The 27769-nt window shown below is 42.9% G+C and overlaps 1 protein-coding gene across 1 annotated transcript; it reads right to left on the minus strand.

Annotated features, from left to right (window-relative positions):
- Nucleotides 1-509: 509 nt before the first annotated feature.
- On the minus strand, nt 510-27769 carry ALDH1A3 (aldehyde dehydrogenase 1 family member A3). Its single transcript, XM_033167523.1, has 13 exons — nt 27568-27769; nt 19326-19430; nt 15589-15729; nt 13319-13448; nt 12320-12381; nt 9313-9441; nt 8911-9024; nt 6411-6513; nt 5152-5336; nt 4002-4166; nt 2164-2321; nt 1650-1724; nt 510-650 (listed from the first exon to the last, which is right to left on the minus strand). The coding sequence occupies exons 1-13, from the start codon at nt 27667-27669 to the stop codon at nt 578-580; spliced, it is 1542 nt and encodes a 513-aa protein (XP_033023414.1). The 5' UTR covers nt 27670-27769; the 3' UTR covers nt 510-577.

Here is a 27769-nt window from a genome sequence, read left to right on the forward strand (position 1 = left end):
GCAAAATCACTGTAAGCTGCGAGCTCCTTGGGCATATAAGTGTGTCCTGTGTGCCCTATATCCCTTTTCTTACAACAAACAACAACAAATCAGAAGAGAGGGTCCTAGGAGGAGCCATGCTGGTGAATCAACTAACATACATACAGGTATCCCATGCACACAACCACAGCCGCCCCCAAGCACACGACAAAGATGCAGAATTTGGACAAAGTGCCGTGTGTGATTTGAAGGGATTGCTTTCGACTGCAAGGCCTTTTGTTGCATCTCTAGTTGCTACTAAAGCGCAAGTGGTGCCAGTAGAGCAGGGCTGGCTGCAGAGCATGGCTCACGCGTATCAACATTCATTATTTTGTTACTGTTCAGCACACAGTTTTTAAGAGCCTCCGTTTTGGCCTGAAACAAATGTCTAAACAAAGTGGTTGGAATTTTAAAAAAACCCGAACATGTTATAGATGGTTTGCTTTTCAAAGAGTTTTGCTACTTTCCTCCCCCCCCCCCCGGCAAGATTTAAGCAACACCCCCAACTATACATTAACATTCAGAGTGTCAGAGTTTTAGGTCTCGTGGAGTTCCTCACTCAGTGAGTCTTCTGCGACAGTTTAATGGTGACCGTTTTCACCTCTGTGTATTCAGTCAGAGCGTATTCACCCCTGCAAGGAGAGAGAGAGAGAGATCTTTGACGTTTCAGTATATGTGTTTCCACGTGACACATGCACCGTGCTATACAGTTAAAGCATTAGGATAGCTCTTCAACAGTTAAGGCTTCCCCCAAGCTGGCTTCAGAAATGAATAAACGAAAAGGCATGAGAGGCGGGGAGCCTATAGGTTGGACAGTATAGAGAACCCCTGGGGTGGCAGCCCAGAGGCTCGAAAATGCAATACGGAGCTGAGAGTGGAGGGAAGATACTTTGTGATAAAGTTGCTGCAACTGCTTATCAGGAAGAATGCTACATTCTGGAGGAGAGGAAGCTACAATTGAAGGAAATAACAGAAGGAAAAGAAGCAAAACTGAACATGAAGCAACAAGAAACTGGGCTGGTGGAATGGGGGGGGGGAGAGAGACCGGTGGGGGATGGGTAAGGGCAAAGGGAAGGGTGATGATGGACAGGAGGGGGATGGGGTAAAGTATGATTTAATGGGGATTTTATAAAGGGGATTTAATGGGGATTTTCCCTCCGACACCAGAGGGAAAACGGACTATGAGATGGAAGAAATACTTAGGTATTTGTTAATATGTGTTGATTTTTTATATATTTGAAATTGGAATCAGAAGAAATATAGGCTACAGCATAACAAAGTTAAGTGAAGAGAGGATAAAAGAAGGAGATGTGGAATTTGATGTTTTATTTGATAAGAATAAGATTTAGGATTTAAGATATGTGGATTATAATTGTAAGATTAAGATTAGATATAAGAAAGTAGATTTTACAATGTTACAAAGTTACTAAAGAAGATTAGAAATGAACGCAAAAGAGAGGATGTGAGGAGGTCCCAAGTTTAGGATTATAAAGAGGATAAGGATGAGTAATTAAGTGTTTTGTTTGTGTGTATTTTATGTGGTTTTTGTAGTGTATGTATTTGTGTTTTGTGTATTTTTGTTATTAAAATCCAATAAATTCTTTGAAAAAAAATGAAATGAAACTACTTACAATTCTCTCCCATTTCCTGACATCTTGAAGCCGCCAAAGGGAGCTTGTGCAAAAAGGGAATTGTAGCAGTTGATCCTATTGGAGGGGGGGGGGAAGCCAGCTCTGTTAAGAAGCAAAGATCTTAGCAACATATATTACATATCAGATTCTCCAAGTGCTTTATACATCAGCTCAGTGAGTGCAGAACCCTGTGAGGCAGGGGTGGCAAACCAAGCCTGCAAGACATTTCATAGAATTATAGAGTTGGAAGGGTCCTTGAGGATCATCTAGTCCAACCCCCTGCAATGCAGGAATATACAATTGTCCCATATGGGGATCGAACATGCAACCTTGGCATTATCAGCACCATGTTCTAACCAACAGCTATGAGTGACCCACAACCCCCTTTGCCCATAGCAACATTGAGGTCACTGCCTATAACTGAGAGGAAGAGAGGCAAGGTGGCATAAAGGTCAGCACAGTGATTCGCCCACTTTAAATATTGAGCAATTTTTGTTTTTTTTTAAAAGCTCACCAGACTGTCCCAGACTGCAGTGCCGATGCCAACGTTAGGGCTCTATCCAAATTCTTTGTAAACACAGCAGCTGTAAGCCCATATTCCGTGCTGTTGGCTCTCTCTATCACTTCTTCTATGTTTTTGAACTTCATTATGGGCTGCACAGGTCCGAAAATCTGTAAACACATTATAGAATCAGGGCCGTCAACTGATGAATGAGTTTAGTTGAATCGATCACCTGCCTTTGAAATAAAAGTCGCTGATTACTTTGACATTAGTGCCTTTTGGGATACGGAGCATGTGAAATGCTGCGATTTTAACAACAGCCATAATTCTGACAGGTCGCCACATCCCCATTCCTTCTTACAGTGGCTCGTTCGTTTGATGTTACAGAACTCAAAATGAGAAGTGATACAAATAAGGCAAGACACAAGCCTAAGTAACAGCAGAAGTCACAAATCTGGCAGCAGCAGTGGGAGAAATGGGACAACAGGAAGGCCCCTTCTTTGGCTGAGACTAAGAACACCCGCAATTTCGTTCCTCCACTCCAAAAACCATTTCCTTTTTCATATTTTTATGTAATGGTCTTAATATCAATACACAAATATGCTTAACGCAGTGTACTACAGTAATACACACAGTTACATTTAATACTTTACCCATTCTAACCAATCATATTGATTCTAATCAATTGCCAGTCATTTAGATATCACACAAATCCTAAGAGGATAAAGTAAAGTAAGCTGGAAAACGAACCTTCTATTTCACAGAATCAGAGTTGGAAGAGACCCAGAGAGCCATCTGGTCCAAACCTCTGCAATGCAGGAATCTCAGCTAAAGCATCCATGACAGATGGCCACCCAACCTCTACTTTGAAATCTCCAAGGAAGAAGAGTCCACAACCTCCCGAGGGAGACTGTTCCACTGTTGAACAGTTCTTACTGTCAGAAAGTTTTTCCATCTACGCTACTTAACAGGCATGTCAACTCTATTGGACTAAGGTTGTTTTCTGCTGCTCCAGAGAAGCGGACACGGGGCAATGGATTCAAACTACAAGAAAGAAGATTCCACCTAAACATTAGGAAGAACTTCCTGACAGTGAGAGCTGTTCAGCAGTGGAATTTGCTACCAAGGAGTGTGGTGGAGTCTCCTTCTTTGGAGGTCTTTAAGCGGAGGCTTGACAGCCATCTGTCAGGAATGCTTTGATGGTGTTTCCTGCTTGGCAGGGGGTTGGACTGGATGGCCCTTGTGGTCTCTTCCAACTCTATGATCCTAAGGCCTTACAGCCCCACCCCACCCATGTCCAGCCCCCACTCCATCTTGAGGGGGCATTAGAATTTTGAAGCAGCATCCTGCCACTTTAAGCAGTCATGGCTTCTCCCAAAGAATCCTGGGGCCTACAATTCACACAACAATTCAACAGTCCATCTGTCTTTCAAGGGAACTCTTGAAATTGTAGCTGCCATGATAAACGCGGTCTTCCAACAATTCTCAGCAAACTGCACTTCCCTTCAGTCCAGAACTCCTTCCAGAATCTTCAGCTACAATAGTTTCTATGGAACACTTGGGCCCAAGTTTAACTTAACAAGGGCAGTATTTAACAGGCTTTGTTAGGTCAAAGTGTTCCACAGAAAATACTAGCTGAAGATTCTTGGCTAGAGTAATTAACCTGAAGGAGTCTGGCTGACCACTTTAGCAAAAAAGAAAAAAAGAGAAAAGGCCTTTTTACATGTGCAGAAATTCCACCCTAGAAATATAAAATCACAGGTTCAGAGAGGAACCCAAAGGTGACATCTAGACGAACACCCCAAATTTATAACATGACAGTCCAGTCTTAAAAAAATATATGCCTGTACCTCCTCCTTAGCAATGCGCATGTTGTCTGTGACCTCTGAAAATACAGTTGGCTTTATGAACAGGCCTCGGTCTCCCATGGCTAAACCACCACACTCCAGCTTGGCTCCTTCTTTCTTGCCACTTTCTATCAGCTCCAAGATTTTGTCAAACTGTTTTTGGTCAATCTGTCAGAAAGGGGGGAAAGGAAAGCAGCACGAATTTGTCGTTTTTGTTGTTCTCTCAGTTTCTATTTCTTTCTAATCTTAAATTCACTTCACAGTTCTGCATCAATTTGCAATTTTTAACAAAATCCTTATGAAAACCCACCAGTATTTTAGTGCAGTTTTCTCCAGATCAACCCACTTTTGTATGCTTCGAAAGAGGATTTGACAAATCCGTGGAGGAGAGAGCTATTGACAGCTACTAGCCATGACGGCTATGTTTTCCTTCCACAGTTGGAGGCAGCAATGCTTCCGAATACCAGTTCCTAGAAACCACGGGCAACTTTGAATATTCATCAACAGAAGAATACAGCACAACAGTTGGGTTGACAAAAATGTGCTGTGCAACACAGACTATGGCACGACAACATCACCAGAAACCTGCTCTTGCACATCAGCATTCCACTGGTGCAAAACATCCCACTTGTGGAACAAGTATACCGCCACTGAGCCTTGGGCTCACCGATCAAAAGGTCGGTGGTTCAAATCCCCATGACGGGGTGAGCTCCCGTTGCTCAGTCCCAGCTCCTGCCAACCTAACAGTTTGAAAGCACGCCAAAAGTACAGGTAGATTAATAGGTACTGCTCCAGTGGGAAGGTAAACGGTGTTTCCATGTGCTGCTCTGGTGTCGGTGTTCTGTTGCGCCAGAAGCAGCTTAGTCATGCTGGCCACATGACCCGGAAAGACTGTCTGTGGAAGAGGACAAACGCCGGCTCCCTAGGCCTGTAAAGCAAGATGAGCGCCGCAACCCCAGAGTCATTTGCGACTGGACTTAACTGTCAAGGGTCTCTTTACCTCTAACTTTCACTTAGTGCTACTTTGGATACAACCCATAAAAGCCAGGACCAGTCCAGTTCAATTGTGAAGAGGAGTTGCCATTTGCTGTTCCACCTCAGGAAAGGAGGCAGCAAAAGATAGGCATTTTTTAAATAAATAAAAAAAGTTTACCTGGGGTCCTTGTTCAGTTTTGGCATCAAATGGGTCCCCCACGAGCCGCTTCTTTGCATACTCCACGCTGCGCTTGACAAATTCTGGGTATACCTGCTCTTCCACAAAGACTCGAGAGGCAGCTGTGCAGCACTGCCCTTGGTTGAAAAAGACACCCTGGTGGGCACAGTCCACCGCCAAGTCCACTGGAAAGCCAGAAGAGAATGCAAAGAGAACAAGCAGGTTGTTATAAGCAAGCCAGACCATTTCACTGGTCCATGCATCACCTACAGCCAACATGGTGACCTCTGTTGGACATCCAGTGGTCCAGGGTTGCAGTGGGTCAAAGAACCATTACTGTTTCTGCAGTAAGGCCCCCATCTCCAGTGTCCTACAGCCATCCAAGCAGCACAGTGTTGAGCTTTTGAGCCACTGAGAAGAAGTCTTCTCACCCTTTGCTGATTAGTCAGAGTGAAAGGAAACAAGCTACAGAGGATAGGCTCCTAGGATCACTCTGGAGAAGGCACAAAGGAAGAACACCAAGGAGTTGTTGTTCTGTATGCTCCCAAGCAAAGCATTTAGGAGCACACAAGGTGCTTCAGTTTCAGGAGAACGGTGTGCAAGTTCTGTTTCACACAACTTCAAGGAAAACACTATTTGAGTCATGCCAAAATAAGATACCGGAACACTCCAAATCATTCGTTCATGTACGTGCACAGAAAATAGTAGATCTAGCTGAAGGGCAACACACAGAGACATAAGATTATTGAATTATCTTAGGAGGTTGTATAACCCTTGAAAGGTGTGGCTATGACTATCATGAAGGAACCCTGCACTTCTGAATTTGCCACTACACTACTGCTTACACCAGTGGCATAGCGTGGAGAGGCCACAGTGGCAGTCGCCCGGGGCGCAACATTTCACAACATAGTGCTACCTCAATACTGTACAGCTGTGTGCTTCCATTGCTGGGCTCCACTGAAAACGGCTTCTCCATGCAAACCAAGAAGTGACCTCTCCAGACAACAGAATGACTTATCTTTGTGGCTGTGATCTCCTGCAGTTAAATGTGAATGCGTACTCCATCTGTTTCCCTACCTCCTACCCCCCCCTCTGCGCAGCCCCGGGCACTGGCAACCCATGTTATACCACTGGCTTACAGTGTCTCATTATTTGGTCTCCCCTACCCCCCCCCCACTTCCAAGGCCTTCTCCAAAGACAGTACAGACTTTCTGCTTGACCCTTTCAATATTAGCACTATTGGCAGCAGCCACACTCACAGTCAGCATCCGCACAGACAATACAGGGATTTTTCCCACCGAGCTCCAACGTCACCCTCTTGAGGTTACTTTTCGAAGCGGCTTCTTTGATCAGCTTTCCAACCTGCACCGTGAAGAAAACAGCCATTAAATACAGGCAAATCACCCTTTTCTCACATGTGGAAATGGAACAGAAGGAGTTTAAAATAACCAGGCCTTTGGCTGATTGACATCTGATGCCCTCTTAAAATATGTTGTGGAAGGGAGGCATATAGGGTTGTTTTTATTATGTATGTATTTTGTGTTTTTTATATTGGGATTTTCTGTTGTGAACCGCCTGAGATCTATGGTATACAAATATCATCATCATCATCAAATACAGAAACAATGTTCTCCTTTGGAAGCACCCTTACAAAGTAGGGCAGCCATCTTACCCATGGCTACTAGAAGGAAGCACCATGAAATTCTATGGGACTTCCTTCCAAGGAAGTAAGCTTAAGAATATTTTCTAGGATGCAAACCCGGTAGAGATATCTTTCAAGCAGACCTGCAAAGGAACAGGACTCAACTTGGTACTCAGTTGTGGGTAAAAGTAGCACAAGATCCAGAGATTTTTCTTGGCTGCGTTCATTGTCTGGTGAAGGTTCAGAAATGTGGGTCCATCTCACAACGAGAAACCTTGCCAGCACCCCACACTAGCTCTGTGCCCCAATCTCTTCTACTCTGCACACCTCTTTACAATGTTGTGCTTTCATAGAGCATCTGCCTTGCATGCAGAACGTCCCACATTCAATCTCCAGCACCTCCGGTTAAAGCTGGGACAGAACCCTGCCTGAAATCCTGGAAAGCCACTGCCAGTCAGCTTGGAAGGTACTAAGCTAGATGGACCGACAGGTCTGACTCCATTTAAAGGATAGCACAAGTTGGTTAGAGCATGGTGCTGATAACGTTATGGTTGCAGGTTCGATCCCCATTTAGGATAACTGGACTAGATTAGGGCTGCCATACACCCGGAATTTCCCGGACATAGCCAGGATTTGTCCGCCAAAAATGGTATCCTGGTGGAATTTTTGGAAATTGCTTAAAATGGCAGCTCATATCAAAAGTGATGGTTTTTGTGTGTGCAAATTTCCTTTAAAAATAGCTTTAAAACTTTTGTTTTTTGTTTTTTGCTTTGCAATGAAAAGCTCAACAACATTGGCCAAAACAAAAATAAAAAGCTGAACAACTTGGGCAAAAAGAACAACAAAAAAACAAACAAATACAAAAAATTTTGTCTGGATTTTCACTTTTTGAAATATGGCAACCTAAGACTAGATGATCCTCAGGGTCCCTTCCAACTCTGGCATTCTATGATTCTAAGATTCTAAGGCAGCTTCCTATGTTCCCCTATAGAATAGTCCACAAACCATTGCAGGAACCAGGAAGAGACATGCCAAGCTCAACCAGTAGGTGGTGTGACATGCCAAGGTCTTCAGATGTCCGGCTCTTAGACATTTGAGAGAGACCTTCGGTGCCGACAGCAATTTATCATAATTATACAAGGTCATATCAAGCATGCAGAGAATGCCACCGCAGATGCCGCTGGCAGTGCGCCAGGGAGGATATTAAGCTCTGAACCACAAACATTGAATGCATGGGGCAGATCAGGGTTTCTGTTAAAGTGGCATCTGATGAAATCACAAATTACTCTGTTTAGACTGAATATAACCAAGGTGCAGTTTGCAAATATATGTCATAACTTGGGGGCTGCATGGGTGACGCGGGTGTGTAAACGAACCACGCTAGAGCAAAACACATTGGTGGGGGGCAGGCTAGAGAATTGTGGAAGGTATGGAGAAATGGGCAGAGAGAAGTTTTTTCTCTGCTCATGAGGCAAGAACTTGGGACCAGCAAGTGAAGCTCAATGTTGGAAGATTCAGGACAGACAAAATAAAATACTTCACACAGCTCATAGTTAAAGTTGGAACTCCCTCCCACAAAGGATTAGATAAGTTCATGGATATTAAATAGCTGGGTTATGCCTCCGCTGTTGGAGGGAATGTACCAGCTGCCAGGAATCGCAGGTGAGCACAGCGCTGTTGCGTTCAGCTCCTGTTTGTGGGCTTCCCATTGGCATCTAGCTATTAGAAAGACACGGGACTAGATGGGCCCTTTGGCTTGACGCAGCAGGGCTCTTCCTATGTTCTCACAGAACATTTAAAGACACACTCTCTGGCAAGTGGCTGACAGAGTATGCAGAACTCAACCCTTTTCAAATTGCAACTCTGTGAAGGGTAAAACTACAGTGCCCAGAATTGTTTGAGGGAAATAACATGCTTTGAATGTACTTTAAAGGTCTAGTGTGTACTGTATCTGGCCTCAGAAAATACTTCCAAAACATACTGGTGAGAGCCTGTTGCGGCTCAAGGGACAGGAAGCAGCCTATGTAGGCTTAATTTATATGCTTTCCAGAGTTCACTAACTGGGGGTTGTAGAGCGGCAAGAAGAGAGGCAAACACAAATGTTTAAAATCACCTACCTCTGTTGACCCAGTAAAAGCTACTTTGTCAATGTTAGGATGCGTAGAAATAGCAGCTCCAGCTGTGGGACCATATCCTGGCACAATGTTAACCACACCTGGAGGAAATCCTGCCTGGAAAAAAAGAGATGTTTTATTCCAGAGTCAGAATAAGAAAAATTAGGGCATGGCTTCCATTCATTGCAAGGGAGTGGGGCGGCATGCAAAGGAGAATTTGTGCCCTTTGTTTGGGTGAGTGGGTGCCATTGGAGTGTATGATTAAAGCACGAAGCATCCATTCCTTGCCAGTCATCAAACCTCCATTCCTTTGGCATTACAGGGCAGGGTCTCAAAACTAGTCCCCCTCCCCATTGAGTGTATAAAGTCACATAAGCCCATCTGGCTGGCTTCTACATTACTCACCTCCTTGACTAAAGAGCCAATGTATAGTGAAGTGAGGGGGGTTTGCTCAGCAGGTTTAACAACTAAGGTGTTTCCACAACACAGAGCAGGTGCCATCTTCCAAATCAACATGAGCAATGGGAAGTTCCACTGAAACAGAAGATTGTGACATTCGCCTTATGAGGATGCCATTGCTACCATTTCAATACTTTGACTCTTGTTCTAGAAATTCAGGAGGCGGCTTCACAATTGTATCATTACAGCCTCTTCCTCCAAAAAACAAAACACCCCTAAGTAGCACTGGCAATTTCTGCTCACTGAAGCTGAGTTTGTACCACATGTGCATATTGCTATATACTTTGTCAAGTACTTATGGTCCCCCTTTTTATATTAAAACAGTGATTCTTCTCTAGACAGAATGCGTAGTTGCCTCTTCTGTTGACGTTGTAATACTTTATCCTGTCCCCAGGTGTCGCTGTAGCGCTTCTTGTCCCAGCATATACACAGAGACAAACAGAACTGTACTAGCAACACTGGCAGATCATAGCCAAGTATCAATACTTATGGATACCAGATTTTTTTCAATGAATCCGGGGACACTTTTCAACTTCAACGGATTTTGTATGGGGACTGATTTGTAAATCCGGGGACTGTCCCCGGGAAATGGGGACATCTGGTAACCTTACAATACGTCCATTAAAGAAAATAAGACCACAGAACAGCTGCTCTTAAAATCCTAATCTAGGGCAAGTGAGGCAGATCTTCCCAGCTCTAAGACCAGAGGGAATCTACAGATGAAGGAAACTATTGGTGGATAGATAGATCAACTATGTGAAAGGACCACATGGAAAAAGGACTGCTCCAAAATCCAACAGAACGCAGGTGGTGCGTTTCCCCCCAACCATGTTGGCCTCAGTACAAACTAAGATCTCCAAGGAGCACAACTAAAGCTGGAGAAATTTATGGGCATTTGTTTTTGCTGAGGAGAGGTTTATACAAAAGAGATGTGGATACAAATCCCCAGGCATCTGAGCAGGGGTAGACAACATGATGCTGTTCATCTACCACCAGATGTTTGAATACCATCAGCCCCAGCCAGCACAGCTAGTGGTCACAAATGATAAAGTTGTATACCCCGTTAACATCTGGACAGCACCATTTTGGCTGCCCCTTGCATGTGATGTTAAAAAAAATCCACAGAGGTCTGAATTCCCTTAGCTGAACCCATGATTTGCATGCATAAACAATTCAGACAATCCCTAACACCTCTTTTTAAAGAAGGGCTGGGAAACCTGTGGTCATCTCAGTGTTGGACAACTCTCATCAGCCCTACTCAACATGGCCATTGATGATAGGAGTTGTAGTCCAGCAACACTGGGAGGACCACAGGTTTATAGCCTTGGTTTAAAGGTTCTTATGTAGGGCTGGGAAATAACCTTGGCCTGCTTGGTTTGAATCCACTCTTCTAGACTAGTTGAGGTGCTAGTAGCTCCTATGGATGGAAGAATCTGTCAATTTCAGTTCTCCCCATTTCTTGTTTTTCCAATTTTCAGTTCTCCACATTTTGCAGCAATTTGCAATTTATTTATTAGTTTATTTAAAAACACACACCATGAAAATCTATCAGCATTTGAGTGCTTCTAATGCATTTTTATATGCAGTTTTGACTAATGTACATAGCTTTGCAAGTATCTGTCCCAAATATTGTGCATTTTTGCCAATTATTTTCACCAATAACTATCTTTTATGCAGAATTCAGATAAGTGCAAATTGTGAAGGACAGCTGTGTTTCAGGCTCGCATATTGTTCCAGAAAGCGCGAATTCGATTGATTCAGCTGCGAATGTGAACTGAATCAAATCTCTCCACAATTGCTAGTAGCTCCTTCTAATCCTTTCATCTGGCCAAAGGGAGGCAAAAAAAAAGAAAAGTTCAACCTCAGTAGAGTCTCCAGTCTACCCAGTGAAATTATGCATTTGTTTTCCTGGAGACATCAGATGTCAACCCTAGTCTAGTCTAACACTATACTGGCCACCTCCCAACAGTGGTAAAGAAATATCCCTGAGTGGTATTTTATTCCAACAGCTGTGTAAACATTCTCAGCCTAGTTACAAGCATCTTCCGCCAATGAAAATACCTGTTGTAGATTTAAGTAGAGTTAATTGCTGGTGGTGATCTTCCCCAGCAGCGTAATCAACAGAATGGGCCATGATACGCTGGATTAACCATTATGCTAAGCAAGCAACAGAGTAGAGCCCCAGCCACTCTAAAGTCTCAGCTGCGGTGCAATTAGCTGGGAGTTTTCCCTAATGTAGAAAGGGCAGCTAATCTGCTCCTAGCACTAGACTCTTTACGTCTCCTGCAGCTCAGAATGCAGCAGCTTCTCCCACTAGTAAGTAAGGGCTGTAGGTTCAGGAGGAGAGCATCTACTCTACAGGCAAAAGGTCCCACCAGCATGTCCACATAGGCCTTCTGAAACCCTAGAAAGTCACTACCAGTCAGTATAGACAAAATTAAGCTAGACGGGTCCATGGCTTGACTCTGCATAAAGCAGATTCCCATATTCCAATGGAAGGGAAGTGGAAGTGGACACACCCAAAATTGTGGACAAAGGAAATACATATAGGACCTTCACAAAGTTCAGTTAACAGGCCATACACTGACAGTTACCTAGCAGGCCATGGTCAATATTTTGATCTGCCTCTGTCAAGACTGGAAAAAGCAAGGCATTTGTATCCTAAACCTCTGGAGGGAAAGGTTATGATCCAGAATGAGAAACACAACTTGTTTCAAAGTTTAAAGGAAGCCAATTTACTTCTCAAGTAGCCACAATTGACATTGTGAGTGGAGGTGAGGATTTTATTTATTTATCCATCCTTCACAGCCACTTGGAAGTGTGTTGCCTGGATTGATTTGAAACCTCAAAAATCGAAGGAAACATTAACATTATTCACTTGAACAGACAAAAATCAAGCTGTCGGCAGTACAGAATACTTCCCCAGAAATGCAAAAGACTACGTTCTACTCACCGGTGTAATGGCACCACAAACCCCCACAGGCTCATGTCGGGTGAAGCAGACAAAGTTTTCATCTGCAAAAAAATTTGAGAATGCAAGTCATCTACCTATGATGGTTGTGATGTGAATAATCCTATGGGATCAAAGATCCAATCCAGCTGGGAAAAGCATTTTTTAATGCTAGAAATCACACCCCTTGGCTTTTTTTTGTCCCTGGAATTGCTGTTTACTACCCACAGCACCCATAAAACCAGTACAGTACTCCCAAGCAGATTGGGACCCTACAGCTGTTTCCCCACCAAAATAAAGAAGGCTGGATTACTAAACCTGGTTCACACATCATGCTAAACCATGAGTTACTTAGCTATGGTTTATAGAACCATGGCTTACTGTTATATGTAAATCTGGTCCAGAGGCTTCACTATGGTTTTACTGCCAACAAACATCAAGATGAAGTATTGCTTATGAACCTTGTTTTGTTTTAACTATGGCTTGGTGTTATGTGTAAACCAAGCACCCTTCCTTAACCATGGTTTGTTTGACCACTCCATGCCCAGACCAGAATACAAAACCAGGAGGCAAGAGTAATTGAAAAACCAATTTTTGATAAGCAAGCCAAGGGTTCTTTTTATAATCTATAAGCACTATGTCTGCTTTAACAAACTATGGCTTCTTAAACAGTAGCTTCATATTATGTGTGAACCAGCCCCTTGTTTACACCTCTCTCCTAAGCATATGAAAGGAAGATTGCAGCTGAAAGCCCAGCAACAAGCCAAACTATGGTTTGGCAGTCAGCAGTAGGCTGAATTCAGGCAGCCTGTCTGAAGTGGATTTCTAATCCTGGTTTATAGGTAAATTATGGTTTCCTGTGAACCAGGGCAAAGAGGAAGGAATCTGAGAACTGTTCCTGCAAACCAAAGCCATATGCTAGCCATGGCTAACCTCACTACAGGTTACTTCTGTTTGCCAGACCTATGAAGCTACATGTATAAGACACAAACTCCAACTTACCCACAGGTATAGTCTTCCCCTGAATTTTATCGACCCAGCCAGCATAGTATCTAAGTGTCTTTATGCAGCCTTCAAGGTCAATGAAAAATGCTTGCAGAAATGGTTTCCCTGTGTCCATTGTTTCCAAGGTCTGGAATGAAACAAAATGTCAATCCCCACCCTTTTTGCTATGGGGGCTTATTACTGGGGATGGGCGAACCTGTCCATTTTGGTTTATCATTCTTCCAATCTTAAATTAAATCTACATTTCCACATCACATCAGTTTGCTTCCCCCCCCCCAAGTCCTCTGGAAATTCACCAGTAACAGGTAAAGGTAAAGGGACCCCTGACCATTAGGTCCAGTCATGTCCGACTCTGGGGTTGTGGCGCTCATCTTGCGTTACTGGCCAAGGGAGCTGGTGTACAGCTTCTGGGTCATGTGGCCAGCATGACTAAGCCGCTTCTGGCGAACCAGAGCAGCACACGGAAACGCCGTTTACCTTCTTGCTGCAGTGGTACCTATTTATCAACTTGCACTTGGACGTGCTTTCGAACTGCTAGGTGGGCAGGAGCAGGGACTGAACAATGGGAGCTCGCCCCATCGCAGGGATTTGAACCGCTGACCTTCTGATCAGCAAGCCCCAGGCTCTGTGGTTTAACCCACAGTGCCACCCGCGTCCCTCTAATTCACCAGTATTTTAGTTCAAATTTCACCTAAAATATACACATGGTCATTTGTAAGCAATTTCCCCTAATATGCAAAGCAATTTCCCCAATATAATGCATTTTTGTATACTATTTTCAGTAAGATGTGCATTTTCATGCACACTTTAATCCAGACGCCCCCAGACTAAGGCCCGAGGGCCAGATATGGCCCAAGCGAGCCAATTTTCCAGCCCACAACAACCCCCGCCGCCCGCTATTACTGGTGCGGCTGCCCATCTCCAGGATGGCACAGCACCGGAAATAGCTTATGCGCATGTGCAAGTGGCAATTTCCAGTGCACTTCCGGGGTCGGCGTGCGCCAGAAATGACGCTTGCACACGTACACAAGCTATTTCTGGTGCCGTGCCATCCCAGAGATGGGCAGCTGTGCTGGAAAGAGTGGGCCATTGTGCAATTGGCGCTGGAGGAACTGACCCAAAGTGCAGTAAGTTTGGGGACCCCTGCTTTAATCTAATATTTGCCTTTTTGTACACATTACTTGGCTGGAGACTTGCATCGCAAAATTCAGAGAACTGCAAATTTTGAAAGATGGCTGCGTTTCATTTCACATATTGTTTTGGAAAGTGTGGATTAAGTAGTTCCCCTTTCAATGTGAACCGAACTGAATCTCTTCCATTTCTCTGCATACAACTATTGTCTAATCCCCATGAAGATTCCCCTCCGCCTTCAGTGGAAGCAGTAGGTGACCAAAGTTGCAGGGTAGGCCCTAACATTAGACAGAGTGAAGCAGCTCACTTTGGGTGCCATGAATGTGCAGCTATTGGTAGTTATTGAATTTATTATTGTAGTTTTCTCTCTCCCAGAGAGAGACATTTGTGGTATTTTCTGTCTTGTATCAAAATAACATAGCTAGTCTGGGTTACTATAAACCTTTACTTGGGGAGAGTGGGGAGGGGGTCATTTACTCGTTTGCCTCAGGCCATAAAAAGGCCACACACTGATGCAGTTTTCAGATAAGTGATATTTTAGAGGTTCTCAATACAGCAACATTTAATACAGGGATGGGGAACCTGTGGCCCTCCAAACAACTCCAACTCCCATCAGTCACAGGCCCCATGGCCAATGGTCAGGGTGGATGGGAGTTAAAGTCCAACAAGAGGTTCCCCATCCCTGTTCAGGTATATGTGTCTCCAATGATGGAAAAGCAATAGTCTACAACTCTGAGTTTGTGTATACATTAATAGGTAGGTTTCTTCAGGCTGAAAAGGACTAAGGTTTCCACCACTCCCCCTTGCTAATTCCACTCTCTCCTGAAACCTAGATTTTACTATCTGGTCTAAATGAAGGAAGCAAGTTAGCTTAAAAGAAGCTGCCTACCCTTTGAAACAGAGCCAAGAACTCGGTAGCCGACCCGGAACCTTCCAGAAGTTGCTTGAAAGCATACCCCATCACCTCTGATTACTGGCTGGGAATGAGGAAGGCTGAGGTTCAACTACATCTAGGGGGCACATGTTAGCTACCCTTGCTATTGTAGAACTAATGGCTTATACATTGCAGCGTAAGTAGGCTCTTAACAGTTTCTGCCTTAATTTCTCCAGACAGACACACTTCAGACATCACTTACCGCCAACACCACTCTGTCTCGCTCAATGAGGTCGGCCAGCTTGTTCAAGAGCCTTCCTCGGCTCACAGCATCCATTTGTCTCCACAAAGATCCTCTTTGGAAGGCTGCTTTTGCTGCCTCTACTGCTTTATCGACATCAGGCTGCCACACAAAAGACCAAACACAAAATATAAAGAAACACACTGTTAGGTGCTTCCATAGCCCAACGCCGTCCATATGTTTTGGACAACAATTCCCATTAACCACAGCCAGCACAGCTGTAGTGACTGAAGCTGATGTGAATTTAACTGGTCCAATGCGGGGTGGGGAAGAGCGTTGAAGGCGATCAAAAATCACTCAGGGGCAATATAGCCCAGAGGTTGTGGTTTAGCCACTCCTGGCCTACAAGGTAGTAGGGGTGCACCAGGCAAACCTATTCTGGAGTTTCCAAATACAGGCCAATCAAATGGAAATGTCCACCCTATTTGTGAGTGGTGAAATCAGCAGAGGGATTTTGCCAAATATTCTTTTAAGAGAGAGAAAAAGGAAATTCTCTATGTGCACAATTTTTTAGTTCACTCAGTTCTGCACGAAACTAGATGGTTGGCTCATACTAGCAGATGAAGAAAGCAACGGGCCCAGAGAGAACCAGGAATGGGGCAGGGCAAGCCCACTGAAGGCTTCTTCACCATCAGCAGTATTAAAATATGTATTTGGTTGGTTATGTTCAAAGTCCTTCACTCTATTCGTGGGCAGAGAAATTTTGAAAGAGTTGTCAATATCACTGGCAACATTGAACTCCTCCTGCAGTTTGTGGGGAAACCCTCAAAAAGGAAAATTCATCTGAAAGTTTATTCCAAATCATGTTCCAGGTGAGGAACTGGAAGATTCTTTTTCTTCCCTCAGTGGCTAGCTGAAGTATATTTCCACCCACTAAAAACAGTGAAGATATAAAGGTATTGATTGGGTTGCCCAGCAAAATGCACTTCCAACTCTCAAAGCATCATTTGCAGAATCACAGCAGGTGAACAATCCCTGCTCTGGCATGTGACTACATTTGGTTGAAAAGTTTGACCTTCATAGCTCCCAGAAACATATTTGAATACCTCTGTACGGTCCAAGATACTGCAGTGTCACTATTTACAGAAATGGAGACACTCGGTTGAAGTTCCTCAACGGAAAAGGTCAGGCCCACGTCAACTCAGTTACAAGACTATGAAGGAGGCCCAAAGCAAAAAACCGCACAGACAAGAAAACTCCATGGGTAGGGCAGACATTCCAGTCATAACCCACCCAGTGCTTAATCAGTGTTATGTTTCATGGATGTTGCAATACAGAGGCATAAACATGCGGCTAAAGTGTGGGGTTAGAGAATGGAGGAGTAGATCCCGCACAGCTGTCACCAGGCACTGTTAAATGCCTGCTGAAAAACTTTTCTATTCCACCTGGTCTATGCAGGAATGCGTCCTTCCACAATGGTTAATTGATGTCTGCTTTTACCTTTTTGTCGTTTTTATTGTATGCTTTTGTGTTTTTTATTGCTGTAAACTGCTTTGGTTTTTTCATAACACAGTGGTATACAAATATTTTTGTAAATATATAATATACAACAGAGCACAATAAAATGCCATAAGACAATCAGCAAGCAAAACAGTGTAATATTTGCAGGGTGGATATGTGTGTGTGTGTGGGGGGGTGAATCTCTCAAAGATGCTGTACAGATCCCTAATAAAAAGACAGTGGGCAAAGAGTATTTCCAGAATGTCACTTATTTAAGAATGCAGGTTGCACCATTATAGAATTGTAGAGTTGGAAGGGACCTCAAGAGTCATCTAGTTTACCCCTGCAATGCAGGAGTCAAAGCTAAAGAAACACCGACAGATGACTACCCAAACTCTGCTTAAAACCTCCAGTGATGGAAAGTCCACCACCTTCCCAGGTAGTCAATTCATGTTTTATCAAAATTCCATTTCTTGCAATTTGAATGCATTGGTTGTGGTCTTCCCCTCTGGGCAGCAGAAAAGAAGTTTGCTCCATCTTCCATGAGACACCCCTTTAGATATTTGAAGATGGATATCTTATCACCTCTAAATTTTCTCATAAGGCTTTATTTTGCAGGCCCTTTATCGTCTTGGTCATCCTCCTCTGCACAAGTCCCAGCTTGCCAACATCCTCCGTAAACTGTGGTGCTCAGAACTGGATACAGTATTCTAGCTGGGGCTTAACTAAGGCAGAATAGAACTCGAACTCTTATTCCCTTGATCAGGACACTCTACTTCTGCTGCATTAGCTTTTGGGGGGGGGGCTGCTGCTCATCACCCTGTTGACTCATGTTAAGCTTGTGGTGTGCTAAGACCCCGAGGTCCCTTTCACATGTAAAATTGGTTTGGCTTTCTTGCACAGAAGTCTACTTCTGCTTAAAAAGCAAACAGACTTTCTGTGATAAGGAAAGCGATGGGAAACTGCAACAGCAGGATAAAAGGTTTAGGGAAGTTTTTAATCTGTGATATTTTAAATGTATTTTAATATTTGATGGGAGCCACCCAGAGTGGCTGGGGAGACCCAGCCAGATGGGCGGCTAATAAAGTTGTTGTTGTTGTTGTTGTTGTTGTTAAAGTTGCTTGATGCAATGTATAACCTCCTTTCCCCCACTTTATATAAGGGCATAAACCTTAGCAGATCAAGCCTTCTCAATTATTTAACCTTTTATTTTGCCTGTCTCTAAATCTTCATTTTTATGTGAAGTCACTCTTTCCATTAAACAAAATATGAACACAATGGGAAGCTTTTTTTAAAATGTATTCTCTTCTCTTGTTTTCCTTTCTTGTTGTTTTTGTCACTTTCCCCCTTTTAAATCAGATTTAGGTGCAAGTTAGGCAAAATGAGAGTCTATGTTGTTAACTTTGTTGATAGAATGTATGTATATAGCTTCTGTATGCCAACTTGACATTAAAGTAAATAAATGCATCTCTCTCTCTCTCTCTCTCTCTCTCTCTCCAAATAAATCAGAACAAATGATCAACAACTGCTGTGTGCTAACAAATCAGGACAATACATAGCTACTGGAGTGCCCAATTCCACACTAACTGGTAGCCCCTTAAAAAAAAGCATGTCCAAAATGAGCTCAAGCCATTATGGAGTCTGCAGTGCAAAAAATACAAAACGGCAGCCACTTATGTTAGTCACATAGTAGGTAATTTAATGTATTTAATGATTAATGGTGCTTCTCCACATGCCTCCTGGGAGAGCCGAAAGCCAGTTCCGGCTTCTTCCTTCCTTACACCCTGCGCCATTTTGAAGATCTGGCAGCAGGAGAAACCCCTTCAAAGTGAACCCTATCCCTTTCACAGGAACTCTTCCATTTCAAGTGGAACCAAGTACAGAAAACTCCCTGTTTGCGCAAAGGTGGCATTCTGGGTCACTGCATGTTTGCGTGAAATTGCGTATCATAGGAACACCCGCTGGAAAACCCTGCAAACACCCTGTTCCACCCCGTCCCCCTTTTTGTGGTGTTTCCAGGTCACTTCTGGATTCAGCGCAATGCGCGTGTGGTCGCATGCATATCAGACACACCTAAAACTGTTGCTGCCTGTGTAACAAGAAGTCACGAAGAAGCACAAGCATGCCTTTTCTTATCTGTTTGCGCAAGCAAGCTGGAGTTTGGGCTCCCTAACCCAAGTTTATCGCTCAGTTGCATTGCCAAAATGCACAAAACGTAGCTATCAACAACCAGGTTCAAGGAAGGAAATCAAACAAACCTTGTCCCCCTCTTCGATGTCACAGATCTTCTCGGCCTTTGAAGGGCTAAAGGTAGGGAACTGCTTTCCACTCTTTGATTCATGCCATTCATTGTTAATAAATATCTAAGAGAGAGAGAGAAAGATAAAGGTTTGTGCATCATGAGAAGAATAAGCTTATCTTCTCCCCAACATGCATGTTTTTCATGTGCAGGTTACGGTTGTTACGTTTTGTTTTGTTTGATTTTTTTTTTTAATATCAAGGAGCATTTTATCGTGCTGCTGCCTCTTGCAGTCTTGATATTGGCTCACAGTTGCAATGTAAGACTGTACTCCTCTGCTTGCTTGCTTACTAGGCAGTTACCCTCCAAGTCAATATGTACGACCTTCATAGGACAGGACCTTTGCAGCACAAGGGACAAAACATTTAACTTCCAGCTACAAATCTGCATATTGCAATGGGAAGTTGTACGAGTACGGACATTTTTAGCTCATGTGGGAGATGCACACTCAATACAGACCCAGTTCACATGTAACACGAAGTCAAAACCACAGTTTACTGTAAATCTGTGAGTGCCTAGAGAGGAGATTGAAGCTGTTTTGCGGCAGGAATAATGCCTGAGAAGCATTGAAGAAGCCGTGGTCTCCTCACGGGGAGTATAAATGCTCACGTGTTCATTGTAAACCATGGTTTGGCTTTGTGCTACATTATAACTGAGCCAATAAGTCCCACTGTGAGCATCTGACATCTGCACATTTTACCATAAAAAGACTCATCAAATACTGAATATTCATCTAACATGTCATCCTAAAGAATCTTTGCTGCCTAGACAAACAGATCACACCCCTGTTGGCATTATTTTCACAGGCATTGCTTTGGATATACTCGTCAAACTTAAAGTGCAACCTTTTGGTCAACCGCAAAGGCCAGTGAACATTCCAATTTAGATTGATTCATTTGATATTGATATCTGTCTTACCTTTAAAGTCAAGTTGTCTGCCTAGATACTTATTATGCCAAGGTTGCAGGTTCGATCCCCATAATGGGAAAGCAGCATATTCCTGCATTGCAGCAGGTTGGACTAGATGATCCTCAGGGTCCCTTCTAACGCTACAATTCTATGATTACCACAAACTGATTTGGACAAGGTTTATTAACCAGAAGGCAGGAGCTGCTGTGGGACTGGAACATGTTCTGCACTTAAGACAACCAACTTATCAAGAATCAGCCTATGCACAGTGTGGGGGGTGGGAAACCTGTTCCCCACATTTGGTGGTGACCCAGTTGTGCTTCCCAGCTTGTTAAGGATGTCACACTAAGTGTTATTTTGTTATAGCATATGGGTAAGTGAACTGGCGCTGTGGTGTAAACCACTGAGTCTAGGGCTTGCCGATCGGAAAGTCAACGGTTCGAAACCCCGCAATGGGGTGAACTACCATTGCTTGGTCCCTGCTCCTGCCAACCTAGCAGTTCGAAAGCATGTCAAAGTGCAAGTAGATAAATAGGTACCAGTTGTGCTGGCCACATGACCTGGAATAACTGTCTGCAGACAAACGTTGGCTCCCTCGACCAGTAAAGCGAGATGAATGCTGCAACCCCAGAGTCGTCCGTGACTGGACTTAGCTGTCAGGGGTCCTTTACCTTTTTTTTTAAAGTGAACTGTATAAATGAGAGAGGTTGGCACAGAAGGGATGTTCCAATCTTAAAGTTCTCCATATCAGTTTGTTATTCTTTTTAAAGGCCTTATTGAAATTGATCAGCACTTTAGTGCTAATTTCTCCCTATGGTCACATTTTTTGCAAAATCCTTTCCACAAACAGAGCTGCTACTCAACTACAGAAATCATATTAACTGGGCAGTCCTTATATATGCCTACCTACAAGCAAGCCCATTGAGTTCAATGGGACTTACTCTCAGGTGCATGGGACTGCAACCCAAATGCATATGGGTAAAGCAATGTAAATCACTTAGCGGTTTTGAGAATTAAGTGGCATTCACATTTTATTAAACAAAATAAAAATTGAGTGCCGTGCCCTCTTTTTATTCAAATATTTTATTAAAAATAAAATTAACCCTGTGAGGAGACTCTGCAATGTAAATTACTCTGCTACTGCACTATATTTCCACAATTCACACAGGAGTGCTTCTAGGATATTGTTTACTACTATGCAAGTGATGTCCCAACATTTCAGCCGCTTGCCATTTACACTTTTATACAAAAATGCCAGTGGCAATAAAATATCCCAATAAATCCCACTTTTTGTCACTGGGCTGTTATTGCTTTTGGTTTGCCAATGTTAACTTATAGGATTCCCCCCCCCCCAAAGTTCCTTCCTCCTTCCCTGCCCGCCAACAAAAACTGATCCAGGGAAACAGACTTAAGCACCCTTTTTCTTCTGACACAACACACATGGCTTTGTTTTGGGACATTTTTCTACCGCAAGATATGCTGGAATTTAGCTCGAGGTGGAAAAATGATCCCCAAAAACCATTTGTGTTATGTTTTCAGAGGCCTGGGCTTTGATCTAACGAACCAATTAATTGGTTAAACAGCCCTTGCAGAAATGCTTTAGCTGGGCAACTGTAAAAACATTTGTGTTAAAAAGCAATTCAGAGGGGATGACTGTCAAATTAATTTTTTTTAAAGATCAGCATAAAAAAGCAATATACCAACGATCCAGTTTTTAATGAAAGCTTATTTGCAATCACACTGATGTTTTTACAGTTGTTCCGGTGGGGGGTGGGGGGTGTCCTGCCCATAATGTGATGAGCTACTACAGTATTGCATCACACAGAGTCCATTTCTCAGCACCTGTTCATATTCCCTTCTGCTTTCTTCTAACTATTGGTTCTGAACTGCATTTCTTCCTTCTTTGCCCAAAGTTGTTTGAGCCACAAATATTTTAGAACAACCTCTTTGAAAACCTATCCAAACGTCCTGCAATCAAATATTTATCAACTCAATGAATCGAAATGTCTGCTCTTTCACTATTTCCCACTTCTAAGAAATGGGCACACAATTCCAAGTCAGAGCTAGCACTAGCATGAAGCAGGGTGAAAAGGCCTTTCCTTAAAAGGTGACAAATATCCCCCCCCCCCCCTGAAGTAGCTGCAGCATCAGTTTTAGGACTGGAGCGTGTGTTAGTAGAACAGATCCAAGACCAGAACCAAATACTTGCACAAATGCCTTGGATTCACTTTGATGTGGCAGTAGCAAAACACACAGCTTTGAAGGGTGAGGTCACTATCCTAGCCTCAGTTGTCAGGAATCGCCATTGGCCTTGATGGACTTTGTACTTGAGTAGGCTCAAGTACCATGTCCTTAAACACTTGAGAGAATTAAGCATCTTAAGCACATTTGCTCCTGGTGTCTATAACCCTATAAAATGTTCATTAGATATCTACTATCTTTTAAAAAAATGAAATAATGGATGAAGCATCCCTTAAAATTTAATGCAAGCTTCCCGAATTCCTCTTCTTTATTGGAGACAAACTCCCCCACCCCGAAAATCAGCTTCTGATTGCTTTTTTAGTCTCTAGAAAACAACTTTGCCCAACTCACTCCTATTTACACTTACTTTCTTCCACAGTTTCTACATACTTGGATTTAACACAGATGTGTTTTCTAAATACACAAGACCACCATAATAATACTTGCAAGGGAGCTGTAACTCATTGCCATCATGATCTGACAGACTTGTGCAATAGTCAGGCATGATGGGAATCACAGACCCTCCAAGTGTCCCTTTTTTCCAAGCATAGCCCAAGATTCACAGAAACCATCCTGGTTTGTGATTTGATCACACAATGTCCTGCTATTCCTTAGGGTGTCCTTATTTTCATCAGAGAAACATTGGAGGGTATGGTAGTATGTCCCTATTTTCATTGGAGGGTATGGAGTTATGTGAGTCCCAAAGCCAAGAAGATAAGTAACTATACAACCTTTAGAAGACATCTGAAGGCAGCCCAATATAGGGAAGGTTTTTTTTAATGTATAATGTTTTCTCAGGTTTTTATATATGCTGGAAGCCACCTCGACTGGGCAACACAGTCAGATGGGTGGGATATAAGTAATAAAATTATTATCATCATGGAATAGGATGCCCCTATTTTCATTGGAGAAATGTTGGAGGGTATGGAATCCTATGCTTCTACCAAATAATGTGTATGGTTCATCCATTTCATTTCTGATTTTTGAGGTGGTCATCATCTGCTGTTTTCCACATTTTGGGATGGATACCCAAAAATGTCAGTGTTTTTAAAATTTATGTATATATCTATATGCCTATACATTAAGGAGAATGTGTACAAGCAGGCCTCCTTAAAGACAGATATATGCACCCAACCTCTACTCGCACCTGTCTCCTCATTGAGAATCCTCTGTTAAGCAAGAGAAGTTCCTTTCATTATAGCCAGGTTTGTGAACAGTAGGGATGTCAGACAAACTCCACCGAGTTCACATTTAAAGACAAACCTTCCCAATTTCTACTTTCTGATAGAAAAAATACACGAACCAAACGCTGCATGTCTATGACTCTGTGAAACACAGCTATCCTTTGGAACGAGCACTTTTCTGAATTTTGCAGTGCCTAAGTAATGTGTACAAAAATGCACACATTAGTGAAAATCACATAGCAAAATGCATTAAGGAACCTTGCTTTGCAAAAATGTGCACCATTTTTCAAAACTGCATACAAACATGTGTAGGAGAGATTTGCACTAAAACGCTGATGAATTTTCATGAGGGCTCTTTAAGAAGAAAATTTGCAAACGGCTGTGAAATGTGGAGAACTGAACCTAAGAGAAACTGAAAGCGACAGATTCTCCCAATCCCTAGCAAGCACTTCAACATTTTCCTGGAAATAAGGCCATTGTTCATATCTTATGTGGCTGCTGTGTTTCGCAATGCACATTTTATAGGATCCAACACAAGCTGTGAGAGGCACAAACTCTCCAGGTTTGAAAGCAAGGCCCACAAGCTTTAATAAAGCGATCAGTTAAGGCTGCAATCCTAGCAAAACATTTTGTTCCCCAACACAGAGCAAATGGTACCTCTAAGCAAGGTATATAGGTCCTAAGGCTGGTCACATTATTTTGGCACTTGAAGCTGAAAATCCCCAAAGCTCCTCTCCCCATTCCCCAGAAATTAAAAAAGCCAACACAATCTGAATAATAAAAAATTTAAATGACTCAATTTACTATACTTTCATGACACCCTAATTCAGTTGCCCGAGTTAGCTACCTAATTTTACCTAATGGTAGGGCTGGCTGTGACCGACTGTATTACTTGCCGTGAGAATGTGCTAACAATATGGCAGAAGTCTTTTACTAAGGAGTCTTAAAAGGCCTGAGACCCCCCTGACTCAATTCATCAAGTCCGATATAACAGATCTGAAAGATGGTCGGTTGTGGCTTTTTTCTCGTTCCAATGTGCCACTGAGTGGTTATACTTCAAGAAAAGGAATTACCGGTAGCTCCTCTCGATATGAATCCCAGAACCTGAAGTTAACAGTGGTCAGTTACTACAGCCCAGATCAATTCCGCTAGCTGAAAGTCCTTACTAAGGACTGCAATATGTGGATATTGTAACTGAAATTGATTGGTTCATCAATAGAGGCCAGACAACTAACTGGGTTTTTAAAAAGTATTTTAAGTGGTAAAAGTCTGCAGCTTGCTTAGTGTAACAGTTAAATCCAGCTTCAGATAACACGCTCCTCCTTCCTACATGTCCCAAGCATGTGTGCAAAAGACTCTTTAAACTTTCTTGATCAATTTCCCTGTTTTATGACTAATGCACTTTATCTTTGTATAGGTGGAAGTTTACATGTTCAATTTATTATCCGTGCATTCTATCATTTTCAAATAAGTGAGATTATACAAGTGCCTTTAGTTGCACATGCTGCCTAACATAGCACAGAAAGAAATACACACTTAGCAATTTTCAGCAGAAGATTCACAGCAACTTTGCACTTTAAACATCACCTTTATGTTGCTTTTCTTAATTAGGGGTAGGCTCAATTTCAGGCATTATTTTCTGTTGGGACCTCAGATTTAGACTCTACTTTGGGACGGGATCTTCAGACGAATACGTCAAGGAGAAGGAATAATTATAAATTTCAACATGGCAATATTACAACTGAATTTTAATCATCTTTCCAATTTCCATGTCTTTTTTTTCTTTTAAAGTGACGTTCCATACAATTTAAGAGCTGGAAATGTCACCAAATAAACTCTTCTAGCTCTTTGAGTTCTATTTTTGCTGGGGCGGTGTCCTGCTGTCAATCTAAGTAGTAACTGGTAGATGCATTTTCATTTTAGTGGCCAAATACAGCAGGATATTTGCATAAATGCAAAAACCTGTCACAGACTAAAATACCAGCATTCTCCACCATATGCTGAATATTATTCTTATTTTAAAAATGAATAATACTACATCTATGCAATTCACTATGGGAAAGCGCTCAACTTTGCAGTCCCAGCTGTTCAATTGAGTCCTGAACAGGAACAGGAATAGGCTATGCTCTAATAGTTAATGATGGATTGGCTCATTATTATTTTAAATAATTACTTACATGAAATATGATTCATTCTGCTTCCAACATGGCTACAGGACCAATCACTCCAAACAAGCCTCTTGAAGAAAATGTAAAAAGCAGGGTAGCATTTTGCTTCTACTAATTTCTAGCTAATATTAACGCCCGGAAATTTTACTATGTGCTTTGAGATGCTTCACTTTCATTCATTCTCACACAGGAACACTCTCTCTGTGCTAATGCCACTATCATTCACATACTGAACAGAATGTATGAAATAATACTGTGTGCAATGGAGTGGTACCCCAGTTGAAATCACACTTCAATCAATAGTTTGTGTTAAACAAGCCATTAATTTCACATCTTCAGCCTCCCTCCCCGTTTGCAATAAGGGTATAACGCTGAGCTACCTTGCAGGGGTGGTTTAAGGATTAGCAGAACACTATTAGAAATGCAGCAATATTATGGTACCAAGGTGCAGGAAGAACCTGGATCTAGTCATGTCCATAAAATACATTAATGGAGAACCAAGGTAACTTGGTGAATAACTTTCAGATGTGCAAACCTAGTTCCACTATGAACCGCCCCCCCCCAACCTTGGTACAAAACTTTCCCATGACTGCAGAAGTCTTTTCCTATGAGAAGGTGAGGTCAACTTCCACTAGGAGCAGGGCCTTTTCTGCAGCAGCCCCAGACTTGTGGAACATAATACACATGGCCTCGTCTCTGCTAGCTTTCCAAATATGGCCATAACCTTTAGAAAGTTAACTGCTCTCTTCTCTGGCTATGGCTTTCATTATTGCGATGTTTCTGGGTTTTGTTTTTTTTTTTTGTTTATTCAGCTGGTATGTCCTCTGCTTCAAGCATTCAGGCTATGAGTGGTGTGGCTTGTACAGCCAAAACAGCATTATCCATGCACAAGAGGGCATTGGCAGGCTCAGGGGGACCCCAGGGTTTAACAAAAGCACATTTTGGAAGGGGGGGGGGAATTCCCAAGGAAGCAGGGGAACTGCCCAAGATTGCCCAATGAGGACAGAATGTTCAGTGGCCTTGAAACACTGACTACCGAGGAACTGGAAAACTAGATAGATGGGAATGTAAAGTTTATATATGTCTTATTGTGTTGTCTGGTTTGTGAGCCCCTTTCGATATTATGAAAAAGCAGCACATGAATACTTTTAAACAAGATATTGTAACTCAGCTACAAAGTTACCAAGGGCAAATCTTCCAAGTTCCCAGCCTTCAGTTTTCCCTGCTGTAAAATGAACACAGTAGCAAGGTAATCTCATGAAGCTTTTGCTGCCCACAGCAAGCTTGAGATGCACTATATTTAAAAACAAACTCAAATTCTCTCTCTCTCTCTCTCTCTCTCTCTCTCTCTCTCTCTCTCTCTCTCTCACACACACACACACACACACACACACAATGCTTGGATATCACAACCTAAACATTTTACTGTCAGCTGCTCTACATTTCCCCCTGTAAGATGCAGGGCCATCTGTGTTTTCTGGCTTTTATCCTGGAGCAACTTTTAGGTGTGCGTTCTTCTCTAGTCCTTTTTGAGCAGGTTTTGTGGGGTCGGGAGAAAGAGATTGACCTCCTAAGGACTAGAGACTTATTTCACTTTAAAATCCCTCTAGTTCCCTCACCACCGAGAGAAAAGTAGACAGAGAAGAAGATAACCACACAGAGCAAGCATGAAAAGAGAAACCTACCGCTGCCCCCTTACCTTGGTGTACTTGATCTCCAAGTTCCTAATAGGGTGAGGAAGCGGAGGGGTCGTTTTCTTCTCCGGCTGCCCGTTTTCTACGGCCCCATTGATTGCGGCCATCTCGCAGGATGCCTTCAGACAGAGCTTGGTGCGGATAGTCCCCCACTCCCTCTTCCTTGCAGCCGACGGAGTCCTCCTCGGGAGGGTGACAGGCAGCCAA

Source organism: Lacerta agilis, chromosome 13 (genome assembly GCF_009819535.1).
Source record: "Lacerta agilis isolate rLacAgi1 chromosome 13, rLacAgi1.pri, whole genome shotgun sequence".
In the NCBI taxonomy this organism is placed as follows: domain Eukaryota; kingdom Metazoa; phylum Chordata; class Lepidosauria; order Squamata; family Lacertidae; genus Lacerta; species Lacerta agilis.

Bases quoted from the DNA above. Each gene is read 5' to 3' on its own strand.
- ALDH1A3 (XM_033167523.1), bottom strand. From the start codon at position 27,669: ATGGCCGCAATCAATGGGGCCGTAGAAAACGGGCAGCCGGAGAAGAAA. The intron at 15,730-19,325 runs GTTTGTTTGATT...TTTGTGTGGCAG, and splicing joins ACATCGAAGAGGGGGACAAG to CCTGATGTCGATAAAGCAGT. The intron at 6,514-8,910 runs GTAGGTGATTTT...TTCACGGTGCAG, and splicing joins CTTTTACTGGGTCAACAGAG to GTTGGAAAGCTGATCAAAGA.